The 19,871-nt window shown below is 42.8% G+C and overlaps 1 protein-coding gene across 1 annotated transcript in view; it reads left to right on the forward strand.

Annotated features, from left to right (window-relative positions):
• The window catches only part of Entpd1 (ectonucleoside triphosphate diphosphohydrolase 1), a 110,076-nt gene extending 90,532 nt beyond the window's left edge, over positions 1 to 19,544 (forward strand). Inside the window, exons 6-10 of the mRNA XM_004625500.2 lie at positions 1,011 to 1,244; positions 2,493 to 2,753; positions 10,856 to 10,972; positions 15,774 to 15,911; positions 19,006 to 19,544. Coding sequence (XP_004625557.2) covers positions 1,011 to 1,244; positions 2,493 to 2,753; positions 10,856 to 10,972; positions 15,774 to 15,911; positions 19,006 to 19,212 — 957 coding nt within the window. The 3' untranslated portion in view covers positions 19,213 to 19,544. The remainder of the gene's footprint in view (positions 1 to 1,010; positions 1,245 to 2,492; positions 2,754 to 10,855; positions 10,973 to 15,773; positions 15,912 to 19,005) is intronic.
• Positions 19,545 to 19,871: the final 327 nt, after the last annotated feature.

The raw sequence follows: 19,871 nt of genomic DNA on the forward strand, positions 1-19,871 counted from the left end.
TGTCCTGCACGAGTCCTGCTGCAGACCTGGTGCTGTGACAGTGCTCCCCGTGAGTCCAGCAGGGGGCCAGGAGCCCACGACAATGCCTCATGCAGGCCTGCTTCAAGGATCTGCACTGCAAGGGCCCAAAGGGCAGTGGCGGGGCTAGAAAGCCTGCACCAGTGTAATGAAGGCTCTGTGCCAGCAGGCTGAAGGCTCTGTACTAGAGCCAGGAGGCAACGTACAGAGCAAGCACCAGCGCTCCCTGCGAAAAGCACCGCAGCCGCCCTCAGTGGCAGTGAGGTCCCAAGCTCCTCCTCTGATGAGAACAGCTAATCCATGCCAGGAAAGCCAGTGTGACGAGCTTCTCCAGAACATGGAACAGTGCACCACCTTCCCTTCTGGAACCAGAAAGTGATGCTCAGAGTGAGGCCCGCAGCTCCCGCAAAGTGAACTGCAGCCACTCACAGTGACAACGAGGTCCTGAACTCCTTCAAAGATGAGAACAGCAAAGCCAGCATGACAAGCTCCTGCAGGAGCAGGACACAACTCCAAGAAATCAGCTCCCTGACAGTCCCCCGCACCCCCTTCTTCAGTTCTTCTTTTTATGTGGTTGGCAGCAATCCCCAGGTGGGGCACCCACATCCAGCACCAACCACGCTGGTCCAGATCAGCTGGGTGTTAAAAGTTGATCACCAGTTGTCAGTCCACCCCAACTCTCCTTTTGAAAGAGCCTGTATTGATGCCTAAGAATTAGGGTGATTGTTCAGCTGCGACTGACTGAGTCGGGCTTTGCGTGTGATTCTGCCTGGCTCCAGCGCTTTTGCTTGGAAGTGCTAGTTACCCTCCTTGGCGTTGCTGCTTTCGGAGCCTTCTTTCCTTGCCTTTGCTTTCCTGCAGACTCGGAAACCTTGCGAGCTTTGCCTGACCTTTCTGCCCATCTCTCTAGCCCAGGAAGCATCTGTGTTTAAAAAATATAGTGTGAAAAGCAGGACAGGGGCTCTCAGCATTTGGTATGTATTCTCTTTCAGAAATCGAAATGGCTCGGCCTAATGGCAGGAGAAAGACAGAGCACCTTTGGAGCTATGGACCTCGGGGGGGCTTCTACACAGATCACGTTTGCACCTGAAAGCCACACTGCTGAGTCCCCAGATAACTTTATAAATTTTCGCCTTTATGGTAAGGACTACAGCGTGTATACACACAGCTTCTTGTGCTATGGGAAGGATGAAGCGCTCCAGCAGAAACTGGCCAAGGACATTGAGGCGAGTATAAATGGATTCAGACCTACGCTCCTCACATCTGGTCCTCCAGCCCCCACATCCTGTTATTTTCTCTTTCTAACTCAATAATTGGTCTGAAGTTGGTTTTATACTTTCCAAACCTTTTTGAGGCAGGATACAAAACTACATCTGGTCGACCCCTATAAATTGTTCCACCCAGACATCCCCTCCTGTGTTTGTTTGCTGCGCTGTCTCCAAGGACACAACTCAGATCTTTTCTCAGGAATTAATTTCTCACCAGTGTGGGTAATGAAAGTTGCATGCTAGAGTTTGTTCAAGAGGAAATGTCTTTCTAGACTACTTTTTAAATTTCCTTTTCTACAAACTATAGCAAGCAAGGTTGTTAGTAATGACCTGGAGAGAAAAAGGAAAAAACATACTTCAGAGAAAATGCATTTATCAATCAACTATTTAGATTTTGTTCCTAGATTGTTTCTGCATTTAAAAAAGACAAGCTAAACACTGGGCATCATGGGAGTTCCAGGCACACCCTCAGAAATAAACACAGAGTGAGGCTGTCATCTCCAGCTGTTTTGCCTCCACTAAGAGGACAAGTAGTTCTCTGCTCCCCCATGACTCTCTCCCTCTGGCTCTCAAAACTACTATCAGTGAGATGCACACCATGAAGGAGAGGCTGGAGAGGGAGATAGAGAGACACAGAGAAGTGAGAGAGGCCACCAAGACTCAAGGTTCCACTAAGCTTCTTATTCACTACCGCCTACTTTCTTCTTTTGGGGGCTAGAGATCAAAAACCACTTTGATGTTACTGGCTTAAAGGACCTAAGGTACCTTCTAATTCTTGGGGCTTCTGGTCCCCTCTGTAATGAGGAGGGAAAAGAGGGGTGTGCAGACCTTTAGACTACTTCCCGAGGTTCGCTGTGTGGAGAGCCTTGAGAGCCTTCTTTGTGACTCTGCTCCTGACCTCTGCCAATAGGAGTAAACACTCAGGCACATTCCTAACTAATGACATTTCTAGGCCCAACTTTTGATATATCAGCATTCTGTAAATATACTGGCACATTTCTGTCTGCACCACTTTTGGTACTTGTTACACAAATCTATTTTCTTACTTATTCCCAAAGACAAAAAAAGCAGAGCAAGAACGTGTTGATGCCATTCCTGGGGCCGGGCAGGCCACACACCCCTTACGCAGCCGTGAGGTCAGACTGCATCTTTTGTGCCCTAACCATTCATTCACACAAGAGTCTTTCAAAAGATTTTTCCACTTAGGTTTCAAGTAATGGAATCCTCAAGGACCCATGCTTTCACCTTGGTTATGCGAAGCTTGTGAATGTTAGTAAGCTTTACACGTCTCCCTGCGCAAAGAGATATGAAAAGACTCTGCCGTTTGATGAGTTTCAAATCCAGGGTACTGGAAACTACCAACAGTGCAGGCAAAGCGTCCTTGAGCTCTTCAATACCAGTTACTGCCCGTACAGCCAGTGTGCCTTCAACGGGATTTTCTTGCCACCAGTTAAAGGAAATTTTGGGGTAAGTCTGTGAAATGGTGAGGCATGTTAGGTAAGATAATTTCGGTTGCAAGGTATGCAATGCGTCTATTGAGGATTTAAGTAATAGGGTTCATTTTTCTCTCGCAGCTAGCTGCAGGCATCGTATCTTCACATGTAAAGGCACAGCAGGACTGGAGCCCAGAGGGCTCTCTTGCACGCCGCTTTCATTACGTAGAGGTGCCAATAGACACCTCAAGTCCCTGAGGGACGTACACCCCAGGACGATGGCAGACAGAATAACATGGGCTTGTTAGTTGGCTCCAAACCCAGATTCAGAACAAACTAGAGCCTCACTTGAATGCTGTGTGGTTGAACTGGCATTGGTTTTCTTTTCTTTCTTTCTTTTTTTTTTTTTTTTGGTTTTGGGGGCCAGAGCCCATCCTTTCCTTGAATTAAACTTTTAGAAAAGGAAGGAGGATACTATAAGAGAGAAACACATAGTTAGGGCTGCTTGAGATAGCCAAGACTTTTTCACTCTTGACAGTGCTGAGAAATAAGTCTGAGAGAAAGCGAGTATCTCCCATATGTTTACTTTTGAACTTCTTTGAAAGCTTTGCATTCTGGGAAACATGGATCAATTCCTGCCTTCAAATTTCAGCTAAGCTTTCTTCCTCAGGGGATAGAATTCCTTACCTTTGAATGCGATTCACCCAACAGAGAGACAGACACGAAGGGGCTGCAAAATAGCATTGGGGTCTTGAGCACCTCAGAGACCTTTCTTTCTTTCTTTCTTTCTTTCTTTCTTTCTTTCTTTCTTTCTTTCTTTCTTTTTTTCTTTTTTGGCGGAACCACGGATTGAACTCAGGCTTTGCGCTTGCCAGGGAAGCGCTTATTCCACTGAGCCATCTCCCCGGCCCCAAGACATTTCTATTTGGTTCCTGAGTCCCTCCTTACGGTGGTTCTCAGCGCCTTCTAAAGCTCAGCTCAGTGGCTCATTTAGCTTATTGATTTCCTCAGAACAGCACGTTTCTTTTCTGGATACATGCTCAAGGTCAGCACTACTCGTGTCTTGTCCTGCTTCGGCAGTTTTTCTGCTTCAAGACTTTTTATGTTCGCTCTATAATTCCTTCTATAAATTGGGGGTGGTGGTTATTACCTAAGATGTGTAACCAGAAGCAATGGTTAATTTTTTAAAATTAATTTTATTGAGAAACAAGTAGCAATGAGACAGTTTCAAAACTGATTAATAGGACAGTTTCAATAATTAATGCATTGCCTATTGTTGTCTTTGTAGTGATTATTCATAGTACAAGATGCAGACAAGATATCCTGTTAAAACACTGTTAGTACAAATCTTTCTTCTCATTGAATTAAGAGAAAGTAGCTGTATATCTATCCTATTTTGTATATACAGATACAAAATGGTCCTTCATTTGTATCCCCATTTTTTGTTTAGTTTTGTCAGAGATGGGTATTCCATTGCCATTTAAATATCATAGGTGTGTGAATTCAGTAAAATATTCCAATATACTCTAGTAGTTCACAATAGTAGTGGGTTATCCATGGGGTTGCCAATGTCAGAAATTGTTGACTTGAGCCCTTTACAGCTCAGCATATTAAGATGGCTTTACTTTTCATACCGCGTTATTATACTTTTCTGCTGGATGGTTAAGACCAAGATAAAGCAAGATCTATGTAACAAGAAATGTAACTTTTGTATCTGACAAGGTCAGTCAAATTCCCTCAGGAGTTATCCTGAAATCCTGTACTGCAGTTTGTAGATCCTTTGGAAGTGTCAGCCATGTGGATGAGTCACAGCCATTGCTTGACCATTTTGCTCTCTGTGAAAGCCTAAGAGAATGTTTTCTCTCCATGTGACTCTCCTTAGGCACACTATACATCATTGACCACTTTCCTCTGTGGCCCCATAATCTCCTTGATCAGAAAATTTGGGACATCACTGAGTTACAGGATGTTACAGTACAGATTCTCTTATGTCCTGAGTCCTCACTGACCTTGAAAGGCTAGGGCCAAAATGTTGGCTGTCCTTGTAGCTCTTCTTTTGCTCTAATTTTTGGTCTGCAAACTTAAGTTGTTAACCCTCCAGAAGAGAAGCTTAATGTTATTACCCTATAACATAGGCAGTTGAGCTTAACCTCACTATCTGTCTGAATATCAAACATCTTAGACATAGCATGGAATAAGTATATTCCAATAAGTATTGATATGTTAAACTTTAAATCCCTACAGAATGTGAAGAAAAAAAGAATAAATACAAATATTTTTAAAAATTACATATTTTTACACAGAAATTGAGAACTCTAACCATATGCAGCACTGTAGCAGGACATTCCTATGACATTTTTTTTCTTGTCTCTTGTTTTCATTTATTACCTTTTTTAAAAAGACAAACATTTACTTGATAGATAGTATAGCAGTAATTGATATGACATGACAAGCAGTATGTATTTAAAAGACTAGAATGACAGGCATTCTGAGCATGACCCTTGTATTACACATTGCTGTTCAGTGCAGTTGCTTAGTTCACGCAATGGTTAATGTTTACATTTTTAAAAATTCTAGGACTGCTGAGATAGTTCAACAAACTAAGTGCCTGCTTTGGCAAGTGCAGGGAATAGGGTTCCATCCCCGGTCCCTCATGCTGCGCCAACCCACCCTGGTGGCACACTGAGTCAGTGACTGAGTCCGGGTGTAGGGGCACATACCTGTAATCCTAGCACTGAGGAGGCTGAAAACAGGAGGATCACTAGGAGTCTGAGCTGCGTAGTGAGACTCTAGACCAAATACATTTTTTCTTTTCTTTTCTTTTCTTTTCTTTTCTTTTCTTTTCTTTTCTTTTCTTTTCTTTCTTTCTTTCTTTCTTTCTTTCTTTCTTTTTTGGCGGAACCAGGGACTGAACTCAGGCCCTTGTGCTTGCCAAGGAAGCGCTTATTTTACTGAGCCATCTCCCTGGCCCCCCCAATACATTTTTTTAAAAACTATCAATTTTTAAAAAATTTTACAATAAAAAAGATGTTACTAATCATCCTCAAAATGTTCCCCTTTTTTTGAACTCACTTACCCATCATTGTTGCCACTTTCTCAAACAGTTTTGAAAGTTTTCTTTGTGAATGTCTTTAGTTGCACTGTCATGGCTACCTTGATAGCATGAAATAGCTTTAAAAATTTACCTTTCAAGGTCACTCTAATTTTGAGGACGAGCTGGAAGTCACATTTGGCTACATCTAGTGATCATGATGGATGAAGACACACTGTGATGGTTTGTTAGTCTGGTTTGAGACAGGGTCTTGCTATGTATTCAGGCTGGCTTTGAACCCATAATGTAGCCCAGGCTGGCCCAGCCCTCCTGCCTCAGCCTCCCAATTCCTGGAATTATAGGCATGTACCACCCTGCCCAGCTGTAATGTTTTTATTTTAGAGACAATTTCCCTCAATGTTTAAATTTATAAAAATGTCATAGTAAAAGACATAGCCACTAATTCCCCTCAAAATGTCTTAAATATCTTCCCTTACTTTGAAAACATGTATCCCATCATTCCTGCCAAGGTGTCTTTGACAGTACTAAGATTTAAATTTTTTAAAACACTGAACTTATTTTTTATCACACTTTTACAATAGGGGGATGTGGGCCGCAGAGATGGCTCAGTGGAATAAGCGCTTCCCTGTCAAGCACAAGGGCCTGAGTTCAATCCTCGGTTCTGAAAATAATAATAATAATAATAATAATAATAATAATGGGATGGTAATATTATTTTATACACATCAGACAGAGACCTGACTGATAAATATCTAACCACAAGTTCTCAGTAGATGGGGGCTGATTGGTGGCATTTGCCAGTTTCAGGGCTCATATCGTGCCCACCCGTGCTTGGTCCAGGCCACCAACATCACAGCAACCAGGCAACAAAAAAATCCTGAACTGTAACAGTCGGCACTTGTGGATGTGCAAGTCCAGGCCCTGCCCACCGTGGCGAAGAGGAAAAGCTAACATGTCCTAGCCCCAGACGAGCCCCTCGGAGGTTTCTTTCTTTCTCCTGTCAGTCTGAAGTCTACATTGCCACTGCTCTGGGAAGTTCTCATTCCAAACGTCTCAGACTTGAAGCAGAGCTATTTGCCACAGCAGCAGCAACAAAAATGCATTTGCATTTCTATTCTTTCCACAACCAGGAACACTGGGTGTTCTCAAGCCACAGAGAACCCACGTGGAGGAAGGAGTTTTTGCTACAGCTGCATTTGACCCTGATGAGTTTGTTCTAACTCTGTCAATATAGTGCTAACAACCGTCAAGATTCTGGTCAGCCTAGCTGCCTTGTGGCTTTGGTTACTAACTTGAACCCCGTGCTGTAAGCAAAGTAGAAACACCAACGAGGAAGAGAGGATGTCTGTTAGGAATTCCTTACAAAATAATTTAGGAATTGTATTCTTTAAGATCACACCATGCCGTTTATGTAAGCAAGAAAGTAGAAGCAGATTCTGCAGAAAACTAGAACTAAAGAGAAAACATTTAAAATGTGTTTGTTCACACATATGTATAGTTGACCACAGAGGTTGGGGTGTTGGTTCCACGGGAGCAGTTGAAAAGAATAACTTTACAAAAATTTATTTAAAAGCTTTATTAACAAGCCACTTGGAATTACTTTTTGAAAACAAGCTATAAGCTTGGAGGGCGCTGGTCAGTGGTGTCAGAAGGCAGACTGGAGAACTCCTGGATCTGAGCCAGTAGTCCCTCAGGAACTGGCTTGAACCCATTCTGGCAGAAGAACAGCTGCTCTGAGTCCCCACAGCCCGCCCGTCCGTACAGTCAGGATGATTTGTTTTCCTTTAAAGGACTCATTACAGCTACATGAAGACTCAGTGACATGACCTTGTAATCTATGATTCTGAGCAATTTTTTTCCTGGTGTATTAAATTTTTTTGGTCATTCAGTATAATTCTTGCAATTAAAATGAAAACATTCTAAATAGGTTCAAGGGGCTTGGGAGATAGCACTGAGGTCTAAGTGTCTGCCTGGCAAACTCAAGGACCCGAGTTTGATCCCCAGTAATGGCATGCTGTGCTGGTTCTGAAATCCCGGGCACACTGTCCCAGACGCCAAAATGGCTCGGTGGTGCACGCCCGTAATCCCAGCACTGGGGAGGCTGACATAGGAGGATCACCACAAGTCTGAACTGCATAGTGAGACCCTGTATCAAATAAATAAATAAATAAATTTTAAGAATAGGTTAAGATTATTTTTTCATTATACAATGTATATAAATCAACGAAAAAAACCCCTAAACACTACCATCCTATCCCATCAACAACTTAAATTTTGTCAGTTGAATTCTAATCCATGTTTGTATAAGGAATGATCCATTATAGAAGAGAATTTCCTATGGATTTAAGGGGCCATGTTAGATATTAATCCAATGTCTGGTGAATATTTGAAAAACATATAAGGGAAAGCTACCACGCAAGCCATGACACACGAAGGCGTCCACAAAAGTGACAAGTGGATGGAGTGAAAAAGGAAAAAGCAAAGAAAGAAAGAATGAGAATGAATTAGTACCTGAGTAAGACAAGAGAAATACGTGACTTTATTCTGGAGCACAATTGTCTAAGAAAAATAAAAACCATATACACAGCTCACCTAGCAAAATTTGCTTTAGATTTTAATTGTAAGATGTGATATATGCTGTGGCTACAAAGAAATGGTCTATTTTTACACGTTTATTTTTGGGAGAATATAAAAGTATGGTCCTTATCATACTTATTTCCAAAATATTGACAGTAGAAGAAATTAAGACATTTCTTTAGATTTGATTCAGATCTTTGTAATAGCAGACTAAATTTATAATATTGTCTATTCCTATAGAATGGCATTGTTATATGATTGCATATTACATATTCAACTCTATTTTAAGAAAGAATTCTAAATCATAAGCTGTTAACCAAGGCAAAAACTAGAAGCAAATTATTGAGGCTTTCTAAACCAGTCATTTTACTTCTCCTTTTCATGCATGTGATAAAACATGAGATTCCTCATTTTAACTCTTTTGAAGTGTGCAGCTCTGCAGCACTTCCTGCTTACCTGTTGCTGCAGTCCACTCTACTGTCCACCTGTGTACCGCTGTCATCTTCTTAAACTGATAGTCTGCAGTCACCAAAGAAAACATCAGCTCCCCTCTTTCTGTGTCCCTCAGCCACTGGTGCTGCTGCCATTCTGCTTTCTGAATGCATTTGGCTATTTCAGATGCCATCCTATAAGTGAACTCATACAATAGCTGTTCTTTTTTTGGTTTGTATTTTAGGGAAGAGTCTACAGGGTGTTCAGGGTCTCACTACTAGATCGGACTTGTAGTGATCTGCCTGTTTACAGCCTCCCAAGAGCTGGGATTACAGGCACACACCACCATGCCCAGTCTCAATTGTCATCTTAGCATGCTCTGGGGACGGGTCCGGGCAGCCCCGGGGATCAAACCCCTGGGCCCTGCACCTGCTTGCAGGCGCTTTAATCTGCTGAGCTATTTGGCCAGCCCTAATAGCTGTACTTTTATCTCACTTAGCAGAATGTTTTCTGTAGAGTAGTCATTCTCAACTGCAAAAAATAACAAGTTTCTCTTGAGACTCTGATGAAAGCTAAAGATCTTCCAAGCAGAAAAATGGGTATGGAGAGGTAGGTCAAAGCTTTTGAATTCAGTTTTAAAGACTTCAGTTTAAAAGTGGACCTATAATTCCCAGAGTAAGAGCCCTTAACATTAGACTAAAAAAAAATATAGAACATAGAGATGAAAGTCAAAGCATGATCCCAAACTGAACACTCGTTGGACATGAATGTTCCCATTGGTGTCAGTGACTGCAAAAATATAGAACTATGGCGCTAGAAGCAGACACGTGCCGGAGGCCGATGACCTAAGATGGAAACTGCCCGCCCGTGTCTCTAAAGCGCTTCCTGCCGAGGCAGAGCCAGCCTAATACCTACTAATGGAAGCACACAAGTTGTAAGAGAAGCAAGTTAGAATGAGTAACTAAGCGTGAGGGAGGGGCAAGCCAAGCAGTTGGCCTAGGGCAGGATTGTTATATAAAACTGTAATAGCCACACTATTCCAGAGCCTGAGGCGGAGTGCACCCTGGGAAACAAAGTGAGGCCCTGAGTCCAAATAATAATCAGGACCAGGTATGCAGCCGGGTGCTCCCTGGCTCCAGAACCACAAAACAGAGAACATACAGAACGTCTGCAACGCCTGTCTGTGTTTGCCTGTGACCACAAGTGCTGCATTTAACTTATATTTCAAATTACAGTTGATACAGTTTGATTGGACTTTTGGAGAATGATTTAACAAAACCTTTTTAACTTCATTATGAACAAATTTGATTTGGCCTTGAGTTAAGTTCCCAGGTGTTTCTTCTTCTTTCTTTCCTTGCCCACCCCCATGCTTTCTTGCCCCTTTTCTCTCTCTTTCCCCTCCCCCCCCCTCTTCTCCGTTCCCATCTGCTCCCCTCCCTTCTGGGGTTAGGCCCAGGGCCTTTGCACTAGGCTACATCCCCACCCCCTTTTTATTGTGGAGACAAGGTCTTGCTAAGCCACTGAGCAGCCCAGGCTGTTCTCAGACCTGTGGTCGTTCTGCCTCAGCGCTGCTTCCGGTGTGCCGGGCTCAGGCACGTGCCACCTCAGCCACGGATTTCTAGCTTTGTTCCTGGAAACCTGATCAAAGTGTTAGCTACATTACTAGAAAACTGGACTGAAAGCGGTGGAGAGATCACGCTAAAGAAGGAAACAACATTTCTTTTTTCTTTTTCTTTGTTTTGGGACAGGGTAGCCTCAAATTAATGTTGGCTTCAAATTAATCTGTGCCTCCTACCTTAGCCTCATGAAAGATGAGATTACAGGCACAAGGAAACAAAATTTCTTAAGAAAGATTAAGATGTATGCACTCTAGGTATAGGTTATGTATGTACACATAAAAATGACATTGGGCTTATTTTATGTAGAATTAAAGCATAATATTTGTTTGCTGCAGGAAATTGCTAGATAGAAGGCAGCTTTGCTGTTCTTAAGGCAAAAGTCAGCCCCCAAAGGGATCGGGTCAGCGTCCCTCTATGTTGGAAACAGCTACCTAAGCTGACGTTTTTCTCTTGCAGGCATTTTCAGCTTTCTACTTTGTGATGCAATTTTTAAACTTGACATCAACGAAAGTCATCTCTCAGGAAATGATGAGTGAGACAATGAGAAAGTATTGCTCTAGGCCTTGGCAGGAGGTAAGTGAAGAGGCACAGCACTTGCCCTGCGCCCTCAGGAGTACAGAAGACAGGAGTCTGCTCTTACCCTCGTGCTGGGCGACAGTGCTCTGAACGTGTCAGGGAAGCCCACGAGGCGGACTCACAACTGAGCTGATAATCTGGTGTACAGGGACTTGAACCAGATTGCATGTTTCTTACCTAAAATGAAGTCTGAAGAGACGCAGGTGTTGGAAAGAGGCCAGCAGCTCGCTTCTCTTTCAGCCATTGCTTCTTCAGTGAGGTTGTCCTACCTCTATCCTAATGGGCACAAGATGGCTACGGTGGCCAGGTGTGGTGGCACATAGCTGTAATCCCAAGTACTCAGGAGCTGAGGCTGGTGGACCGCAAGGTCAAAGCAAGCTTGGGCAACCTCATAAGTCTCTCTCAAAATTAAAAAAAAAAAATTTAAAAGGTGAGAGATACAGCTCAGATCTCCCTGGGTTCAGCCCCGGATCTGGGAAAAATAAAGATTTTTGTGGCTTCTGTGATGATCAAAACAAAGGCAGAGCCAGATACGTCTGTTTCTTTTCACAAGCAAAGAAGGGGCATCCTCAAAGTCCCTCTCAGTTTCCCCCAATTCAAATTTTACTGAATTTCATTTTATTCTTGACTGATTAATACACAATAACTGTACATTTTATTGGTATAATGTGACACTCCAACATATCATATCTGTCTGTATATACACATATATCACTGATTAAGTAGCCCCTCCCCCCTTCCATATTTGGGTCCCTTCTTCCATTCCTTCTGTATGTGCTTTCAGGGCACAATGCTTACATTCCCTCTGTGGAGCTGGTCCATGTACAGGACACCTCCCAATTCCTTTCTCTTTGTCCCCTATCCCTCTCCTCCGTCCTGTCTCTGGATCACTTTCCCTTTTGAAAAAGACCTATTTCTCTACTTCCTATATCTATCTTAAATTTTGCTCTTTGTTTTTACTCTGGGTCTCAATAAGAGAAGCCATGTGGTATTTAAGTTTGTGTGTCTGACTTATTTCACTTGACATTATGGTCTTAAGTGTGTCCATTTACCTGCAAATGACTCCGATTTATTTTTCTTTATGGCAGATCAGAATTCCATTGTATGTAAATACCACATTTTCTTTCTCCATTTATCTGTTGATGCATATATGGGGAGCTTCCAAGATTTAGACCTTATGGATTATACTGTTATAAACATGAATATATATATATAGATATAGATATATATCACATTACTGTAATATGATGTCTTTGACTCAGGAAAATACCTAGAAGAATAGCTGGGCCCAGTGGAATTTCTAATTTTAGATTTTTGAGGAATTTCCATGGTTATTTCCATAACAGTTGTGCTAGTTTACATTCCCAGCAGCAGTGTAGCGGCTCTCCAGCATTTCCCAGCAATCCCTTCAGCCTCTCCAGCATTTGTTATTACTTGGTTTCTTGATGATGGCTATACTTTCTGAGGAATCTCAATTTTTTTAAATTTTTATTTATTTATTTGGTACAGGGTCTTGCTACGCAGCTCAGACTCATAGTGATCCTCCTGTCTTAGCCTCCCCAGCCCTGGGATTATAGGCATGTGCCACCATGCCCAGTTTTGGGGCCAGCTCAGCATGCAGTAGTGGGGATTGAACCTGGGGCCTTGTGTTTGCCAGGCAGGTGCTTAGACCATGGAGCTATCTTCCCAGCCCTCAGTATTGTTTTAATTTGCATTTCTATAATGGCCAGCAGTGACGAGCATTTCTTCACACAATTTGTCTACCATTTATACGTTTTTTTCTGTGAAGCTTCTATTCATTTTGCTTAACAATTTTTTGATTGGATCTTTTATTTTAAGGGTCCAATTTTTTTTGAATTCTCTACATATTCTAGATATGAGTCCTAAAACTGAAGAATTGCTGGCAAATTTTTTTCCATTCCATATGTTGTCTTTTCACTTGGTTGTTGCTTTTGTTGTGCAGAGGCCTTTTAATTTCATATAATCTCATTTGCTCATTCTCAGAACTTCTTCCTGAGAAGCTGGGGTTCTGTTCTGAAATTTTATCGTATATGTTTCTGATCCATAGTAATTAATCGTGGGAGCCTGGTACACATAATCCTGCATCTTGGTCCTTTGCGGTCCCCCTTCTCCCCTTCCTTCCCTTCTCCCCAGATTGCCTTCCCTTCTCCCCAGACTCTGCCTCCCTGTTTCTTACCACCTTTTATCACTTCAGTGCTGCACGCACACTAATGTTTGCAGCGGCACGATGATACCAGCTGAGCCCTGGGAGCTGGCTACGTGTGGGGCGCACACCGTGGGGCGCGGCTCTGCCATACCGAGGGATAAACTGGAGCCGTCTGTGGGAAATGGATACACCCGGAGGCCATAACGTGAAGTGAAATAGTTCTGACACACAAGCATAAATATCACATGGTTTCTCTTGTATGAGAAAGCTGAAGTATAAAGAATGTAAAGAAAAAAAATAGCTGGGGAGATGGCTCAGCTGCGTAAGTGCCTGCCGGGCAAGTGCAGGGTTCTGAGTTTGATTCCCCAGTACCTCAAAAAAAAAAGAAGAAGAAGGAGAAGGAGAAGGAGAAGGAGAAACATATGGGATGATATTTAAATGACAACAAAAATGTTCATGGCTAAAATACATGTAACTTGGCCCAGGCCTGTTTATGCACACCTATAATCCCAACAGTGGGAGGCTGAGGCAGGAAGATTGCTCCAGATTAAAAGCCAGCTTGGGCAACATACCGAATTCAAGGCCAGTCTGAAGTTTGTACTGAGGTCTTGTCTCAATCAATCAATCATCGATCAGATGTAACTTCAAGCAAGTGATTAGAGTTGAGAATAGCCATTCCTTTAATTCCACAAAAATGCTACTTTTTTGTTGTTGTTTTGTTTTTTGATTTTTCTGTATTTGGTACAGGGTCTCACTGCACAGCTTGGACTCAGAGTGATCCTCCTATTTGCAGCCTCCCCAGCACTGGGATTATGGCTGTGCGCCACCATGCCCAGTCTCAGTGGCTGGCTCAGTGCATCCAGGGGCAGGGCTGGCCTGACGTGGTGCCTGGGATCAAACCCTGGTCCTGCGCTTGTCTGAGCTATCTCGCCGGCCCAATGCTACTATTTTTATAGACTGATTTTTTTTTTTTTTTTGCAGAACCAGGGATTGAACTCAGGCCCCTGCGCTTGCCAGGGAAGCGCTTATTCTACTGAGCCATCTCCCGGCCCCTATAGACTGATTTTTATATGCTTTAACTTTACCTGATTTATGAGTTTAAACAACTTTTTGATGGGATGTTTAGTTATTTATGCATAAAATCATGATGTTTGCAAACACAGATAATTTGACTTCTTCCTATTCTATTTGGGTGCTCTTTGTTTTTTTCTCTTGCCTAACTGTTCTTGCTATGACTCCTGGTGATATATTGAAGAATAGCAGTGAAAGTTGACACTCTTTTTCACTGTGAGCAATTCCCAGTAGGGGAAAACAAAACAAAAAAATGTTTACGGAACTGTGTTTCTCAAACTACTGTACAAACAAATCACCTGGGAATCAGAGTAAAATGCAAATTATGAGTTGGTAGTTCTGGAGCCAAACAAGAATCATAAACCTCCCAGAAGATATTGATGCTGTCAGTCCAGGGACTAATTTTGAACATTATTCTCTTAATATGCTTGAGGCTCTGAGCTGAAGTCTGGTCAAGAACATATGGGAATCTCTGATTAAGGAAATATTAATAGATCCTTTCATGCAATATTTTGCACAACTCTTACTATGTTAGTGATTGTGGAGCACAAAATTTAGGAGATGAGAAGAGATACTAAAATTAGGGCCAGCCAGATAGCTCAGTGGACTAAAGCACCTGCTTAGGCAGGCACAGGGACTAGGGTTCGATCCTCGAGGTGCTGTGCGGGCCCTGCCCCCCGGGTGTGCTGAGAGGGCAATTGAGACTGGGCGTGGTGGCGCACACCTGTAATCCGAGCACTTGGGAGGCTGAAAAACTATAAGTCTGATCTGTGTAGTGAGACCCTTAGACCCTGTACTAAAATACAAAAACAAACAAACAAATAAATAAAATAAGCTGCTTCTTAACGTGGTAGACCAGTGGTGGTGAAGCTAAGGCACATGTGCCACAGTGGGCTGTTTGAATCACTGAGAGCTCTGAAAGGTTCGCCATCACTGTCCTCGACAATAGGAACTCTGCCTGCCACCTGAATACCTGTCAGTATCACAGAGAAAACTTGGGGGAAATCCTTCCTCAGGAGACACTGAAGTCCCCCAGCACCCACGGGCAAGCGCTGTCCCATTCACAGAGCCTGTGGGAAAGTTGGGCTTCAGTTTCACATGAGTCGAGGCTCTGTCCTGTCTTTAATCAGGTCTAATAGTGAAAAAGAGAGTGATTTCTATGACAAAATGCCAAAGAGAATCAACTTCAAGGAGGAAGGATTTATCTTGGCCCACAGTTCCAGCTGATGGCTGCTTGACCCAGCAGCTTTTGGACCTGTGGTGAAGACATCAGTCATGGTGGAAATACGCCATGAGGAATCCTGCTCTCCCTGTGGCAGCCAGGACGTGAAGAGGACCAAAAAAGGACTGGGGACAGGATATGGCCTTCAGGAGCACACTCCAAAGCTCCTCCTGCCTCCAACTAGGCCTCACCTCCTAAAGGTTCTGTTACCTCCTGATAATGTCATCAGATGACAACCAAACTGATGCGTGGCTGTGGTGGGTGCTGCAAGTCTAAGCCACAGCAACTCTCAAGTGTGACTTTCCTGCAAGCGTGATAGTCCTTTTGCTTTATTCTAGGTAAGGACATCTTTTCCTGAAGTGCACGAGAAGTTCCTCAGTGAATACTGCTTTGCGGGTACCTACATCCTCTCCCTCCTCCTGCAAGGCTATCATTTTACAGACAGTTCCTTTAAGGACATTGAATTTATGCGCGAGGTAATTTGGGTAACCGGCTGGTTGTGGGAAAGTTGGGTGATGGTGACTAAAATGGTGCCTTGGGAAAGCCGAGAGTCAAGTTTTGGCCCGTTCTGCTCTACCATTCAGCCCCTTCTGGGATGTCAATTAGGTATGGGTCCTTCTCTAAGGAGAGCTGCCTGAATTCTCAGAAGCACCTTTCTGCCCGCAGAATAGAGAGGAATTTTTATAAAACAAGAACAAAAACATGAAATTAAAGTAGGATAACAGATTTTAGTAACCACAGTGGTTTTGTATGCTGACTCAGAATCGCTCCCCAAAGTCCCTACTCCATGCCAGAAAAGGACGATTGATCATAGTTTCTTGTAAGTAGCAGAGGCTTTTTCAGTTGTTGCCAACAAAGGTTGACAAACCTGTAAGCCCGTGGAGAGAAAAGCACCGAGTGGCTGTAAGTGGGCTCATTGCTGCGAAGCCAGGCTTAGTGTGAGTGCTGCCGACGCAGCTCAGGGCTGTGCTTCACCATAGCGCCACCTGCAGGTGCTCCTCGGCTGTGGCACCCCTTGAAGACTAGTAAGAGCAGTGTGTCTTGGTGTTTTTAAACGCATGCCCACTAATGGTAAAATGACTTCAGCCTTTTAAGAATAAAGCAAGTATGGGAGCCGTGGAGATGGCTCAGTGGAATAAGCGCTTGCCTGGCAAGCGCAAGGGCCTGCGTTCAATCCCTGCTTCCGGGGGAAAAAAAAAAAGCAAATATGGAAGAAACAGATGGGTTTGTGCAATATTTTCAGTGATAGTTTTTCTTTCTTTCTTTCTTTCTTTCTTTCTTTCTTTCTTTCTTTCTTTCTTTCTTTCTTTCTTTCGCGGAACTGGGGATTGAACTCAGGCCCTTGAGCTTGCCAGGGAAGCACTTATTCTACTGAGCCGTCTCCCCAGCCCCAGTGATTGCTTTTCTTACTCTTGTGTTTTCTACTTATCCGTGGTGTTTATATCAGATATTACAGTCAGAATTTCTGTTGTCTAGATTGTCAGGATTGGTAACTGAACTTCCATCTTGAATTTGGTCTTTTTTATTACAAGAGTTCTTTTACAGAAGTTTGGTAACTTTGAAGGAACCAACATAGACCAGAACGCTTTGGGGGCACTTTGCATTCTCTGACTTTGTTCTCTGTATATTCTGTTAAGCGCCATCAGTTTTGGCTTTTTCTACACTAAATGAAGTTATGGTGCAGCTGTGAAAAAAATGTAGTGATCTCAAGAAAGAAAGGCACCAAAGCAGAGGGTGTGGCAGCCCCAAAAATCCAGTGCACCCTTTTTGTTGCTAACTTGCTAAAATTCAAATTTTTATCTTTTTCTTGTTTGGATCTTCCAGACTTCCTCCAACAAAGTGTATTTTGTAAGATTTTGAAGGATCTATGAGAAAGTTATGAGTGACATCCAGGGAAGTCCTATTTTCTATTTTCTATTTTTTTTTTTTTTTTTAATGTATTTGGTTGTTGCAGGATCTCACTATGCAGCTCAGACTCGTGATCCTCTGTTTTCAGCCTCCCAGCTCTGGGATTACAGGCATGCACCACCACGCCTGGACTCTGGCCGGCTCAGCCTGCCCTGGGGACGGGGCAGGCATGGCATGTGGTGCCAGGGATCGAACCACGGTCGCTGCGCTTTGCCTAAGCTTGCCTAAGCGGCACTCTAGTTCACTGAGCTGTCTTGCTGGCCCTCTGTTTTGTTGTCTTTAACTCCAGTGCATGATCCAGTATTCCTAAGCCTTCCTTAGCACGCGCAGTCAGAGGAGGTTTCCATCCCCTCACAGTCAAAAGTGAACCTTTTAAAAATCTGATTAAGTTTATTGGTACAACTTAGGCACACATAATGAGCACATTTGTCCTTTTACAAGTTACTACCTCATGATGTTGATGAGTTTGGCCTCAGAGGAAACTTCAATATAATATTGGTTAGAGCATGAAGTGGTATATAACATGTTGGGGAATTAGTTTTTTGGTTTTTTTTTTTTTTTTTTTTTTTTTTTGGTGGTGCCGGGGATCAAACTCAGGACCTTGTACTTGCCGGGCAAGCACTTATTCCATTGAGCTACCTCCCCGGCCCTGGGAATTAGTTTTGACAATATGCACTGAGACTTAAAATGTGCACATCACTTTGTCTACTTACTCCATTTCTAGGATAAAATAACTGGGTGATAGTAAGTAAAAGCGAATGTGTGAGGCTCGTGCCAGTGATGGTGCCGTGGAATTGATGGAGAAGTATCTGAAGAGACTTGGAATGATGCTCACAAGTGATTTTTAGATAAATTATTTTATAGAAGTGTCATTCCACTTTTTTTTTTTTTTAAAATAGCATTCAGAGAGAACTGGAATAATAGGCCACAAAATGAAAACAGCAGCAATTTCTGGGTGGTTAAGTATGGATGGTTTTGATTTTTTTTAGGCTTATCTGTATCTCCTTTTTCTACCATGAATATGGGTAATTTGTGTAATAAAAACATTTCATGTTATTCAAAGACCATCCATATTCCAGGTGAATGGAAAGTATTCCTAGGAAGATGGGAAGATCAGAGCATGTTTTTACTATTTAATAAGAAACTTTTCTTGTGTGCATAGTCTTCCAACTTCTATAAAATAAGATTGGCTTGCTAAGATTAACTCCAGGTTTTGCATTTTATATGGATAAATTTCCTGCCTTATCAGGTTATTAAAGGCCCACAACTATCATTCCCATAGCTTTTTCTCTGTTTCCTGTCATCTCCCCTCATCTATCTTCTCACCTCCCTCATTTATATGACCAAGAATATAAGAATGTGATGCTCTAATGGTTTATTTGAGTTAAGATTTTCTAGCCAGGAAAACTGAGTGATTATTCACCAAATTCCTTTCTGAACTTTTAGGAATATAGTAGTGAAGTTCCAAACTCTCTTTTAATCTCTTGCTGCCATTTTCTCCATAACCAAATTCTCAGAATAGAATATAAAATTAATCAATTTAGATAAAAGCACAGGGTGCCCTCCATTTACTGGTTGCTCAGTGTTATAGTGAAGTTGCACGAAAGCTGTAGTTTATCTCCTTGGACCACAAATAACAGATTTTTCCCTCAATCTCTGCAGATCGAGGGCAACAGCGCTGGATGGACCTTGGGCTACATGCTGAACCTGACCAACATGATCCCAGCTGAGCAGCCAGTGACTGCCCCTCTCTCCCACTCCACCTATGTCTTCCTCATGGTCCTCTTCTCCCTAATACTGGCTGTAGCGCTCATCATAGGCTTGGTTGTGTTTAAAAATCCTTCATATTTCTGGAAAGAAATGGTATAGCAGGAGCAGCTGAAGCCCACTTTCCGGAGTGGGGAAAATATTTGCCCAGGGAGACTTTCCTCCACACAGCTGCGTCCAAGGTCCTCCTTCCCTACCTGCTAGGACCAGTGTTGACCAGCATGAAACGCCTTTGGCTTTTGCTGAAGACTGTATCTGGGAGATACTGACCACCTTCTGGTTCAAGGATTTCCGGGCAAACACGGTCTCTTCTGTGAGTCTTTCTGAGCTCCTTTCTTTTGCCTTTGTACTCTGTGTTCCTGTAAGTCGTAAAGACTTGCCACCTTTCATGATTTTTGCCTTATAAAAGAACAATATTGACTTTGCCTAGAAGACCTGAGAATTCTGAGTCCTGTGCTGGGAAATTGAATTAGTTAACAGAAAAATCTCAGGAACTGGTTCAGTCTTACTCTTTTAACAGTTCCACTCTCCTGCTTCACATCTGTTAAGAAAGCCATACAATGTCTTTGGCGAGACCAGATACATTTTCCTTTCCAGGCCTGCTCTTTAGGTAAGAGAATTGTTTTAGAAGAGGCAAAAACATGCTAAGACCAAAGAGTTTTGCAAGTGTTTCTATGCGCTCCTGCAGTTAGTATAATTCTGAATCCCCTTAATACAGGGATATGAATGCGTCACGTATTTCTGAGTTATGCCAAATGCTA

This window comes from Octodon degus, unplaced genomic scaffold (assembly GCF_000260255.1).
Source record: "Octodon degus isolate 3935 unplaced genomic scaffold, OctDeg1.0 scaffold00010, whole genome shotgun sequence".
NCBI classification, from domain to species: Eukaryota; Metazoa; Chordata; class Mammalia; order Rodentia; family Octodontidae; genus Octodon; species Octodon degus.